This window comes from Haemorhous mexicanus, chromosome 7 (assembly GCF_027477595.1).
Source record: "Haemorhous mexicanus isolate bHaeMex1 chromosome 7, bHaeMex1.pri, whole genome shotgun sequence".
NCBI classification, from domain to species: Eukaryota; Metazoa; Chordata; class Aves; order Passeriformes; family Fringillidae; genus Haemorhous; species Haemorhous mexicanus.
In genome coordinates, this window is record NC_082347.1 from 42,314,611 (window position 1) to 42,327,765 (window position 13,155).

At 53.9% G+C, this 13,155-nt stretch overlaps 1 protein-coding gene across 1 annotated transcript in view; it reads left to right on the forward strand.

Annotated features, from left to right (window-relative positions):
• Window positions 1-4,345, forward strand: part of JAKMIP3 (Janus kinase and microtubule interacting protein 3) — a 62,941-nt gene extending 58,596 nt beyond the window's left edge. The window contains exons 20-23 of the mRNA XM_059852298.1: window positions 1,693-1,896; window positions 2,180-2,245; window positions 3,871-4,011; window positions 4,325-4,345. Coding sequence (XP_059708281.1) covers window positions 1,693-1,896; window positions 2,180-2,245; window positions 3,871-4,011; window positions 4,325-4,345 — 432 coding nt within the window. The remainder of the gene's footprint in view (window positions 1-1,692; window positions 1,897-2,179; window positions 2,246-3,870; window positions 4,012-4,324) is intronic.
• Window positions 4,346-13,155: the final 8,810 nt, after the last annotated feature.

A 13,155-nucleotide genomic window follows, 5' to 3' on the forward strand; every position in this document is an offset into this window, starting at 1 on the left:
CTGCTCCTGTTGTCTACTCGTGTCTTGAACCATTTGGGGGAGCTTTTGCTCCATACATTTTCTGTCCTGGGGGTGATTTTTAGGACTGGTTTTGCCACGTTCTGAGCTGTACTGGGAGCCAAGGCACAGTGGAAACCTTGGAAAGCCCACAAGCCCCCTCAGCTGTGGTGTCAGCAGTTATCAGCAGGTATCAGCAGTCATTAACCAGTTATTAGCAGTTATTAGCAGTTTTCAGCAGTTATCAGCAGTCATTAACCAGTTATCAGCAGTCATTAACCAGTTATCAGCAGTCATTAACCAGTTATCACCAGTTATCAGCAGTTATCAGCAGTCATTAACCAGTTATCACCAGCTGTCACCAGCTGTCACCAGTTACCAGCAGTCATTAACCAGTTATCAGCAGTTATCAGCAGTTATCAGCAGTCATTAACCAGTTATCACCAGCTGTCACCAGTTATCACCAGTCCCACAGCCCCTGCCATGGTGCCACTGCTCTGCTGGGAGCGTTCTGCTCTCCTGGCTCTGCTGAGACCCAGTCAGACACCAGCAGCTCAGCTGGAAAATGGGATTTTGAGCTGAGTTAAATTATCACCACAGACCCAGCAGGGATTTAAAAGCCCTGTGGATGTGGCACTTGGGGACAGTTGCCCTGAGGGACCTCGAGGACTTTTCCAGCCTCAACAATTCCATGGTTCTGTTGCAGTGGGGTTCTCCTGAGGCCATGGAGAGCTCTGCAAGGTGCCACCAGCTCGGGAGGGGGTGTGCAGAGGTGCCACCAGCTGCTGCCTTTTCTCCTGCTCCGGATCCAAGGTGCTGAAATAGCTTTCAGCTCGCTGTTGGCTTGCTGGGGCAATAGCCTTTATCCTGGATTCCAGGGCAGGGGACCCTGTCTGCCACCACCAGCAGGGTGCCAGGGATGCAGGGATGCTCAGTGACCCCAGGGAAGCGTGGCCAGTGCATCTCCTGCACTTCTCCATCCCAGTGGAGGCAGAGGGTCCATCTGTCTGCCTGGGAGGGGCAGGAGCAGAGCCCAGCTCCAGGACAGGGTCGTTTCCTTGGGCACAAACCCTCCTGGAGCTCCCAGAGGAGGTGCTGGGAATGTGTTCCCACGAGGCATTTTGTCTGGTTGGTACAAAATGCTGCACACACGTGGCAGGGAGTTGTTCCTCCTGGCAGGAGCATGGGCTGGTGCTGCTGTGTCCTCTGCTGGGGAGCAGGAGAGCTGGGAAAGGGCAACCGAGGGACTGGAAAATGCACGTCAAAAATATCTGTAACTCACAAAATGAGTCTTTTATGAACCTCTTTCCTTTTTCCTGCTGACCTTTTCCCTTCTCCCTTTTCCCTCCCCCTTCTCCCTTTCCCCCTTCCCTTCCCTTTTTTCCTCCTCCTGCTCTCCCCACGGCCATCTCCCACGCCCAGGGAGGAGCAGCTGGCTCCCGCACCTTTGTGGGGCAGACCAGGTGGGGCCCAGAGGCTGTGCAGCCCCAGGGCTGCTCGGAGCCCCTCAGGATGGAGGCAGCCCGGGCTGTTTTCCCTCTGGAGGGAGCTTTCCGGGCTGTCCTTGTGGAGGCTCAGCACGCAGCCCCTGCTCCGCTCCCGTTGCCTTGCAGGGTCGGACGTTCCGCTCCTCACAGACTCCTCACCCAGCCGGGGACCAGGTCGAGCTGACAGCTTTATATTGTTTTTGATTAGCAAATTCTGGAATTAGAAGCCATGCTCTATGATGCCCTGCAGCAAGAAGCTGGAGCCAAAATTTCCGAACTTCTTTCAGAAGAGGAGAAGGAGAAGCTGAAGAGCGCCGTGGAGCAGTGGAAGCGGCAGGTGATGAGTGAGCTCCGGGAGAGGGACGCCCAGATCCTGCGGGAGAGGATGGAGCTCATCCAGCACGCCCAGCAGGTGGGTCTGGGGCAGGGCCCTGCCTCCCCTGGAGCTGTCCCGAGCTGGCCAGGCCCGGGACAGGCTTTGCTTGGCCTTGGATGCCCCTGCAGACGGGGCAGCGTGCTGTTCCTGCCTTTGGCACACACGGTGGCAATCCCAGAGCACTCACCTGCAGCCCAGGGCCCAGTCTGCCTTTGGCAGGAGCACAGCACATACAGTCTCTATCCCCCAACTAATGCATCTGCCGGGTACATCTGTATTTGGTTGGTTAATAAATATTTTTTTATTTGAAATCTGACAGAGAATTAAAGAGCTAGAAGAAAGAATTGAAGGCCAAAAAAGACAAATAAAAGAGTTAGAGGAAAAGGTAAGGTCATGCAGACGGAACAGCTGCTGTGTGTGCACATGACCATTCTCCATTTCACCTGGGCCAAGGAAAGCACCCTAGAGAGAGCTCGTGTGTGTAGTGCAGTGAGGAAGGGGGACAGCTCCAGGAAAACAGCTTGCATTTGCACCAGCCCCTCTGAGGAGGGGAGATGAACTGGCTGAATTGAGTCCTTCCTCCCTGTTACCCTCCGGGGCAGCCTGGCACTGGGCAGGGAAGGGCCAGAGCCAGGGGCTCAGCAGCAGAGCTCTGGGGAAGGGGGTGTTGCTGCCTGCTCCCCTCCCATCCATGCAGCCCCTGGAAGGGCAGTGCATGGAGCAGCCTTTCCCTGCAGGAACGGGGGCTCTGCTCCCTGCCTCGCCTGCAGCCATGGCGGGTGTCCCAGAGCGTTCTGCAGCCCAAACTGGTGAGTTTTACCCCAGAATGGCTCAGCCCTGCCCTGCCTGTCCGTGGGAGGGCCGGGCTCAGGCACAGCAGGGGCTGAGCCCAGAGCTCAGCAGGGCCGGGCTCGGGGTGTTTTCAGGGGTCAGGAGAACTCAGCTGAAGTTCCCCCATTTCCCCCGAGCCCGTGGCTGGGGCTGGCTGGGCTCACAGGGCCAGGGGGTCACTGTCACCAGCCCAGGGGACACAGGAGCTCTCGTGAGCCAAGCTGAGCCCCGAGCACTCACACTTCACACTCCATAATTCTTCTCACCCGAGAGTTTTGTTGCACTCTGTCTGTAACCACAGCTTATTTCTCAGTTAAACACACTGTAAACTCTTAATCTCTTTCTTCTCTTCCATTTTTTCCTCTCTTCTCTCCCCCTTTCAGTTTTTATTTTTGTTTTTATTTTTCTCTTTAGCTTTCATTCTTTGGTCATAGTCCTTCAGGCCACATGCACAAGGTAAGCCCTCTGCTCTCCTCTGCTCTCCTCTTCTCCTCCTAGAGCATCTCTATTTTCCCATAGAGAAAAGAGCCTTCCTTCTGCTGTGTCAGCAGGATTGAAGGCTCTCTTGGGCAGGCCAGAGAACCCAAAAATTGAAATCTCCAAATCCTTTAAAAAAACCTGGACACCGGCAGGCAAAAACTTGCCAAACAGAATTTCCTTCTTTAGAGCGAAGGACAAGGAAAAACTAAGCAGGCTTAAAAGCAAGGAAGCCTCTGGCAAGCCAGGGGGAGCCCCCAGTCTGGGGTGGCTCCTCTGAGTGCATTGGGGCAGCTCCAGCTGATCTGTGCTGGAAGCCCATGGAAACCCTCAGCCCCTCTCCTGCCCAGCCAGAGAGCCTGTCCTGCCTCCAGGACAGCAGCCAGGAGGGTTTGGGGGACCGTGGCATTTGCTGGGGCGTGTTCCTGCAGGCATTGTGCCATAGGGCCCCAGGGACCCCCTGAATCCCCTTTTCCCATGAAAATGGGGATAAATTGCCCTATTTCTGCCAGGAATGACCACAGCACGGATGGCACGGAGGGAAACGCTCCCCACTAACAACAGAAATCAGATCACAAACCCTTTTTTACCAGTTGTACAATTCAGCAGATAATTATAAACAGGACCTCAGAGAAGCTCTGTGAATGTTATTTTTGCCCAGGTGGGCTTTCCTTTGATTGCTGTTTTCCTCTCCTGTTTCAGCCCCTGAGGCCACTGCAGCTGCTCCTGCTGCTCCTCCCAGAGGGACAGCCCTGCTCCCCGAGACCCTCACAGAGACTTTGCCCCTTGCCCCCCGGATCTGCCTCGCTCCTTGCTCTGGCCATGCAGCCCGTGGGCCTCCCAGCAGGGCAGGGCTGGGCTGGGCTGGGCTGGGCTGGGCTGGGCTGGGCTGGGTGGGAGTGCCTGCGCCCCCAAACCCCGCGGAGCCTTTGCAGAGGACAGAGCTGAGCCCACCAAGGAAGCCCAGAGCTCTGCTGCTGCCCCTGTGCAGCCCAAGGAGGGCCAGCCCTGCTGCTGGGCAGGCTCTGCCAGCAGCCCCAGCACTGATTCAGATACTCTGGATTGACCCTGGTTCCCTGCTAAGCAGGTGGCAAATTGCTTCTGTGTAGAAGTGCCCGTGTCCTGTCTGTGCCACACGCTCCTGTTTGTTCCACAGTTCTTCAAAATCCTGCCTTGAAAGAAGGTTTTAGGAAGGTTCCAGAGGAGCAGCTCATGAAAAGGTGGATGTCAGTGAAAATGAAGTGGTTTGTTCCAAGGAATTTCTCCATGGCACAGAGTATGTCCCATGCTTTGCTGAAAATCCCACGAGCCCAGTTTTAGGAAAAAACATAAAGCTACATTCAGGAAACCAAGATGTAATTATTTTTTTTTTAAAGAAAACCATTATGAAAAAAATTGTGCAATAATTCATAATTGGCTGTCCCTGAACAATGACAAAAGGCTTAACACTGTCCCAGCAAAAAGTTCAACCTGGAAAAGAGTGAACTGAACCAGATTATCCCTGATCCACATGCACTGGGCTGGGAGAGGGAACAGATGTTCACCTGGAAGGTGTCCTCACCTGGAAGGTGTCCTCACCTCGGGGAAAGGAAGCACAAGTCCCACAGAGCCCGAGCCCAGGGGGCTGGCACAGGAACCAGGAAGGAAAAAGGATCCTCTAGAAAAACAGGTGAAGAGGGGAAAATCCAGAAGAAATTCCAGAGTGTGACTGACCACGTTGGATCCACAGCTGAGCACAGAAATGCAGGGCTGTGGGGCAAGGCCAGGGATGAAGGACAAAGCCAGGACCAAGGCCAGGGATGAAGGACAAAGCCAGGACCAAGGCCAGGGATGAAGGACAAAGCCAGGACCAAGGCCAGGGATGAGGACCAAGGCCAGGAGTGAGGTCCTGCCAGCAGCCAGGGTCCCTCGGTGCCCATCCCTGGGAGCACGGGCAGGAAGGGATCAGAGCTCTGGGCAGGTAAGATGGGCTGACCAGCTGGAAACCCCTTTATCCTGGGATTCTGTGGAACTCCCTCCCCTGCTGGTCCCTCTCACTGCAGTTAATAATTACAGGCGTTATTATTCTGTTATCATTATTCTCTTATTTCTCAGAGGAAATACTGGATTTGGTACTGAAATTACCAGAGTTTTTTTGTAAACATTATTTAATTATTGCTGATAATTCAGGTGTTAAATTTCAGTGTGATATGAAAATAAATGCTGGGTTTGTGTTTTAGAACAGTGGTCACTCTTAACACAAAGTTATTGGGAGGTCATTAAATGCATTATCAGATTTCAATGGACAGTAAGCAGTCATGCTGCTTTTAAAAAGACGTTTTAAATGCAGGAGATGAAAATAATTTTCATTTTGCATAGAAAAGACAAATAGTAATTGAAAAATATTTTAATTCCCAATTTCCCTCACTTTTTTCAAAATTTGTGCTGATAAGGAGTTCCTTGGCAGATAAACATGATGGGGAGAGCAGCAGAGGAAGCTGCAGTTGCACAGGTTTTATGGAAGTGTTATTTACATGCCAAATTTATGTATTAATTAGGCATCAAATGGTAATTCCACTACTTCCAGATGAAGCTGTCCTGGGTCAAAGTGGGCAGTGCCCAGGTAGGGGTGGTGGCAGCCAGGTAGGGGTGGTGGCAGCCAGGTAGGGGTGGTGGCAGCCAGGGGTGCCCCTCAGCAGAGACCCCATCAATGGGCACCCCAGTGCAGGGTGCTGCAGCCAGGGGAAACTGGGAGCTGTGTGTCCTGGAGGAGAGAATTGTGCTGCACAGGCCATTTGACTGTCCCAGGCAGGTTTGGGAGGCTGTTTCAGTTATTTTTTAGTGTCTGTTGAACCCTGGGGACTGGAGGCTCACAGGGCTGGGTAGCACTTGCCTGTGTCCAAATAAATAAGCTGTCACTTACCTAAGAGAAATTTTTATTAGATATTACCTGTTAAATTTATAGAAGAGGCTTGAGTGTCCATATTTCTTGCCCTGATTATCTTAATTTAATTAAAACCTCCAGCATTTATTATAGCTCCATCTGACGTTTGTTCATTCAAAGGAAACAACATGTGGAACGTGCTGGAACAAATAATATCAAATCATTGTTTTCAGTTTTCCAGTGATGGAAGGATGGGGAAAGCACCGTGGCAGAGGGCTGGAGCTGCAGGATCTCTGCAGGCCCTTCCTGCCCGAGGCAGTCTGCATTCCCTGTTTCTAGAGCAGCTTGCTGTGTTTAACTGCTCTGTGGGGCTGAGCCCTGGGCTGGTGGGGAGATGCCAGCCATGGTCACCAGCAGCAAGCCACTTTGAGGTTCGTGGTGGACTCACCTATTTTCAATGTTCCTCTAACCCTTGCATTTCTTACAACAATATAAATTCTCTTTAGAAATGGCCCGTAATATTTTAAATTAAGAATACACAATGCATTTCCTACTGTAGGCAGCAATTACAAATACCAGTTTCAGGAGTCCAGAGCTAGATGGTTTTATTTAACCACGGCTGGGGACATTTCCCCAGGAGGAACCTCCTTCACCCCCAGAGCAGGATCTGCCCCTGTGAGCCTCTCAGTTTGGTAGATAATTCCTTTTCCTTAAATGACTTTGCACACTGATCAGTTGAACAGTAGCAGGTTGTTCTGTGCTCTGTCAGCAGATGGGGGGGTGTTGGGGTGTTGGGGTGTTGGGGTTTTTCCTCCCTTGCAGAAGGGATCCCCAGGGGAGGTGAGGGTGCTGGAGCTGGAGCTGGCAGCCCTGTGTGAGCGCTCAGGCCCTCTGGAAATGAGTTCCTTCCCAGGGGCACTAACGAGCTGCAGCCTCAGAATGCTAATTGGGGACTCTGCTGTGCAGGGTGAGCCCAGACATCCTCCTTTGAAGTGAAGTGTGGGCAAATTCAGGCTGTCAAGGAGACTCCCACTGAGCACAGGCATTGGCTCCAAAGCCTTTATTCCTTTTGCTGTGCTGCAAACCTTGCGGGTTCTCCCTCTCAGAGGGCAGGATTGGCTCAGCACTGAAGGAGATTGCCAGTGGGTTATAGCTGTCAGTTTGTATAAGAGCAGGGGCTGTCTCCTGGCAGGGCGTTCCTGCCCCGCTCTCCCGGGGGCTGCTGCAGACTGAAATGCACAGAGGTGACAATGTCAGCCTGAGTTTGTGGCTGAGGCGGGGGACAGGGAGGCCCTGGGGCAGGAGTGCCTGGCTGGTGCTGAGGGAGGCTCCAGCCAGGTCTGGCCATGGCTGGGAGCTCCTGCCCCCCTGCTCATCCCAGACATCTCTGCTGTGCACAGGCTGCTCCTCCATGGCTCTGCCAAATCCCAGGGCCAGCGGGGATTTTCCTTCTGAGCAGAACACCTGGTTCATTACAGCAGGAACTTTGGGTTGTGCTTCCTGGGCACGTTCTGGGGGCAGGACGTGGGACCAGCCTTTCATTTATCCTCTCTACAAGTAAAACCTCCCACTCCTGTGTTGCTGCAGGGGTGTCACACGCAGCACAGGATCCCAGAATGGTTTGGGCTGGGAGGCACCTGCAAGGTCATCCCTGCCATGGGAAGGATGGGAACCTCCCACTACCCCAGCTTGCCCCAAGCCCCATCCAGCCTTCCCTTCAATCATTTCCCCTTTCTGTGGGAAGTAGAGAAGAGCTTTTTTGGAGTGTGAATTTGTGCAGCAGCAGCAATTTGGTGTCCTGTGTGCTTCCCCCTCGAAACCCCAGCACCTTGCATCCTCAGCTTGCTCTCAGAATGAAAACTCTGCCTAACTCTGTACAGACTGGCAGGGTAAAAGCCTGCTCCACCAAGCTGGTTTTAAAGATAATCATTCATTTCACATTTCATTCCCCAAAGCACTCCTGGGCAGAGCAGCTTCAATTCTCATCACAGCTGAAGGGTTCTCCCCCTCAATTTGGGTCTTGCTGAGCTCTCACACATAATAAGGACAAGTATTTTTTTAGTTTACCAAACTCAGCTTGAGCCTGGAGAATTCTTCAGCTGGAAAATCTATCATGAAGTGAGCTTTTTTAAAAGAATGCATTCTGTTTGTAAGTGGTGTTGATGTGAATAGCCCTGCCGTGGAGGGGCTGGGCCCAGTGATGTGTCTGCACTTGCAGGGCTGCAGAAATCCCAGAGAAAGCTCCCGGGGAGGGAGGACGTGTCCAAGTCACTCAGGCTGTGTGCAGGTCGGCAGAGGCAGCCGAGGAGGTGCTGCTCTGCCAATGGCTCTTCAGAGGAGAGGTGCCCCGGGCTCTGTGCTCCTTGCTGTAAACAAGGATGCTGTGAACACCCCCGGGGCACCAGCCTGGCCAGGGCAGCGTCAGGATTGGCACGGCTCTCACAGAGGGGCTGGCGGCGCTGGAAGGCGATTGTGAAATACTCACATCGGCACTTAGAGCCGCGCTCCTCCCTTTGCTAAATCGGGGAGGATTCCAAGGGCTGTGAGTGGATGGGGTGCCAGGCTCTGCCAGGGCTCCTGCAGCTCAGTTCCCCAACGAGCAGGCTGTGCCAGCAGCACGGAGCAGGTCTGTCACCCAGAGCCCCCAGTTCCTGCGGGGGCCAGCAGGGCTGGCATCCCCCGATGTCCCCCCGATGTCCCCCGGTGCCTTTCCCGAGCAGGTGCAGGGGGGGCACGGGGTCAGCCTGCATTTCCTGCCTCAGCTCCGCCTGTTCGTCCTGCTCAGCTGTCCCTGAGCTGTCCCTGAGCTGTCCCTGAGCTGTCCCTGCTGAACTGTCCCTGAACTGATCCTACTGAACTGATCCTACTGAGCTGTCCCTGCTGAACTGTCCCTGAACTGTCCCTGAACTGATCCTACTGAGCTGTCCCTGAGCTGATCCCACTGAACTGTCCCTGAGCTGTCCCTGAACTGATCCCACTGAACTGTCCCTGAACTGTCCCTGAGCTGATCCCACTGAGCTGTCACTGAGCTGTCCCTGTGCTGTCCCTGTGCTGTCCCTGTGCTGTCCCTGTGCTGATCCCACTGAACTGTCCCTGAACTGTCACTGTGCTGTCCCTGAGCTGATCCCACTGAACTGTCCCTGAGCTGTCCCTGAGCTGTCCCTGAGCTGTTCCTGAGCTGTCCCTGCTGAACTGAAAATCCAATGTAGAAAGAAAATGCTGTGGGTTTCTATGCATGTATTTATATACATATATATGTGTGTCTGTGTCTGTGTGTAGAATGAGCAGTACCAAGATTTTAACACAGGTAAATGATTTGTAATGGAAGGAAACAGCTTTTTAAACCCCTGCTATTATGCCTGGAGGGAGCAGCTGTGTTTTCTGCTCTAGCAGAAGCAGTTTGCAGCAGGTCTGTGCCAGAATCCCCCCGTGTCCGTGGGGGCAGGATGGGCACAGCCTGACTGTGGGGCCAGAGCCACTGGGTTCCCCTTCCAGCACAGGAGGGGATGGCAGTGCCAGAGCACAGCCCTGCCCTGCCTGGGGTGGCTCAGGGCATGAGGCTGCAGGGAGGGAACAGAAGGGCTGGAATCAGCCGTGCTGGCTGCTCCTGCAGCCCTGCCTGGGGTGGCTCAGGGCGTGAGGCTGCAGGGAGGGAACAGAAGGCTGGAATCAGCCGTGCTGGCTGCTCCTGCAGCCCTGCCTGGGGTGGCTCAGGGCGTGAGGCTGCAGGGAGGGAACAGAAGGGCTGGAATCAGCCGTGCTGGCTGCTCCTGCAGCCCTGCCTGGCCGAGCAGGGCGGGCACTGACGGGCACCGTGATGCCCAGCATCCCCTGCCCAGCTCCAGCCTCTCCCCAGGCTCCTGGAGCTGCTGGAAGGCTTCAGGGGGCCGGGGAGCAGCGTTTCAGATTCCAGTCTGTGAATGTTGATGAGGTGAAATGCTTTCATGCTCGTGGGTAGTTCCTCTGCTCAGCGTACGCTCAGCACTTGTCAGCACAAATGGATACGGTCAGGAACGCTCCTTCCTTGGTACATTGGGCTGGAAAAGCCCAGAATCTTCCAAGTCAGTACAGACATGGACAAAATACACCATGGGCCTGTTCACTGGGATATCCTGTGAAACAGTGCTCTAAATTTTAAATTGAAAATGAGGAATTAGGTAACAAATTAGGTGGACAGTGAGGGGCTGCTGATAGCTGAGATTCTCAGGGCTAGTAGCCCATCCTCCAGCCACAAAAACCATGGGACTGTGGCCTGAAATGCAATCAAGAATCTGAATTTTTGCAGAGACTCTGTAGTGAATTGCCTGAGTGTGTTCACCAACTCACCCTGCTCACAAAGGCAGGTGTTAAAAAATTAACATCTTAACAAAGAAGGTGCACTTTGTCAAAGCTGGGGGTGCAGCTGAGATTTGTGTAAGTCCATTTGTGCAATCCATTGACTGTTATTACTCTGATTTTTAGCTGCTTCACTGCAGCCAGCAGTTTCCTCTTTCTCACCAGGAAAAAGGGGAAAAGAAAAAAGAGCTTCCTCTTCTTGCCAGGGACCTGTCCCATCCTCTTCCCTGACATCAAATGTTCCCCTTTGTGGAACCTATTGGAACTGAATGACCACTGTTTTTAGATGGTTAAACAACTCCCCTCTGTGTTTTATTCTGCTTGTGATTTCTCATCTTCCTGTTCTCTGGGCCCCCTCTCTGCCCTGCAGTACGTCCCAGAGGGTTATTTGCATTTGCATTCGTGTGCACAGGAGGGGTTGAATAAGCCATAAATGCCCTCGTGTGAATCCAGTGGGAGAGGAAGGGGGAAAGGCAAGGAAGCCAAGTCCAGCCCTTTGTTCTTTACATGGATGTGAAACTCCACCTGTTTATTCTCCACGTGGGGCATGAGTGGGAAGATGAGAGATCCTGCATTCCCACCTCCGGGGGGCTTGTGGGGTCCCAGGTGAGGATGGGGTCCAGCCCCCAGGGCCACAGCCCCGAGGTGCTGGTGTGGGGCTCTCTGATCCTTCCCATTGCATGGATCCCAGAGGGATCCAGGATTTGCTGTCCCACTGACACCTCCCAGGCAGCAGTGGGGTCCCGGGGTGTGTCCCAGGCTGGATTCAGGTTTGGCAGTGATGAAGAGCCTCAGGCTCATCCAGGCAGACTCTTCTTTGGGAGAGAGGAGTGAGCTGCCTCAGAGCCACCTCCAGCAATGCTTCACCTGCTTGGTAACTCTGCACTACCTTGGCCAGTCCAAGGGCTGCCTGGTGGTTCTGGTGCCTTTTCCTTACTCCCCAAACACATCCCAGCTTTTCCCAGCAGCCCAGGATGCTGTCAGTGCCTCCCTCAGCCATATGGTCCCGTGTGATATATATAAATAAACATATGCATATATAAATAAGCATGTAAATATATATCCATAGATGAATCTGTAAATATAGATCTTCCATTGCAGCCTTGGCAGGAGGCTGTGCTGATGAAGGTGATCATTCTTCTTCAGGAACTGTTGTGACAGGACAAGAAGTAATGGGGTCAAACTAAATCAGGGGAAATTTAGCTTAGATATATGGAAGAAACTCTTCCCTGGGAAGATGGGCAGGCCCTGGCACAGGGTGCCCAGAGCAGCTGGGGCTGCCCCTGGATCCCTGGCAGTGCCCAAGGCCAGGCTGGACACTGGGGCTGGGAGCACCTGGGGCAGGGGAAGGTGTCCCTGCCATGGCAGGGGTGGCACTGGGTGGGATTTGGGGTCCCTCCCAACCCAAACCAGGCTGGGGTTTTGTGATTCCTTTCTCCCATGAAATTTGATCCGTGATCTTTGAGGAACTGCCTTCCTGCACTGTTCTCTTCAGCAAAGCTGCTGTTTTCCACAAGCCACGAGCGCTCAGAAGCACAACTGTCAGCGCTCCGTGCGTTACCATTTTTCACACGCTGCTGCCCCAGTTCTACAGCTCGGGAGCAATTCCGTGTGTTTGGGGGAGGCGGGGGTGAGGGAGGGCTGGCTGTGCCGGGGGCGAGGCCCGCGGGCAGCGGCGGGGGCAGCGCTCGGCTCCGAGCGCGCCGTGACGGCCCCGACGGGCGGGCAGCGAACAGAGCCCAGCGGCCCTGGAGAGCCCGCGCCAGCCGCCCTCGCTTCCTCTTCCGTCGTTTACTGCTCGGTGTCTTTTCGGGAATGGCTTCTGAAATCCTTACGTGCTGGTGTCGCCTGTGAGCAGCATCCCCTGTCTCAAGGCTCGGGGGGACAGAGGAGCCCGCAGGACCTGCTCAGCCCGGGACTGTCTGCCCTGCCGGCCGGGCTGGGAAGGGTTAACCCTTTCCCTGCACGGTGGCTGAGCCGGGCAGGAGATTCAGCTGCTGCTGGGGCCTGGGGAGAAGAGACAGGGAACAGGGGCTGGAGAAGGGACGGGGCGCGGGGGATTCTCCCCTCTCCGGCCGTTGGCAGGGCTGCTCTCTTCCCTCGTGTGTTCCTCCCCCAGCCGTTCCCCGTCCGGCGGGCGCTGCTCTCCTGGGGGGTGGGACATGGGAACAGGGGCACGGCGCCAAGGAGGGGGCACGGGAAGGGGCAGGGCAGCTGCAGCAGCCCCCTCCCACCTAAGGGCACCAAGTCCTTCCTTCGTGCCGCCTCTCCTCCCCTGGGGAGGTGGAATTTGCCTCCGTGGTCATTAACTCGTCCTCTCAGAGTTTATCAGATGAGGCAGATTTTAAATTCATCATTCATCACGATCATCACCATATTCTGAGTGCTACCCAAAGCTGTTAGGGGAGTACTGCTCGAGGAAAATGAATTATTGGATGTGTGGCACAGCCTGGAGAAAAAAGCACATTTAACATTTAATAAGTTATCTCTTGTTTTTCAGGGAAAAAACAGTAATTGGCTAAGCCTACTCCAACTCAGACTTAACTGACAGCTGCTTAACACAACCCAGCACAACCTATGGAATGGAAATGTTGTAGATTTTGGGATTCCAAATCCCATGTGGAGGAGAGGACCACAGCTGTAGTTAAACCTTGTGTTTATTTTATTCTGTAGGTACCTGCGCCGCTGGAGTTTATAAAGCTATGAAGAAAACCCCTGGATACTGAAATTCTTCAACCTCTTCCTGCACTTGTACATCCACCGTGTTTAAACCCAGCACAGGGAGCTCA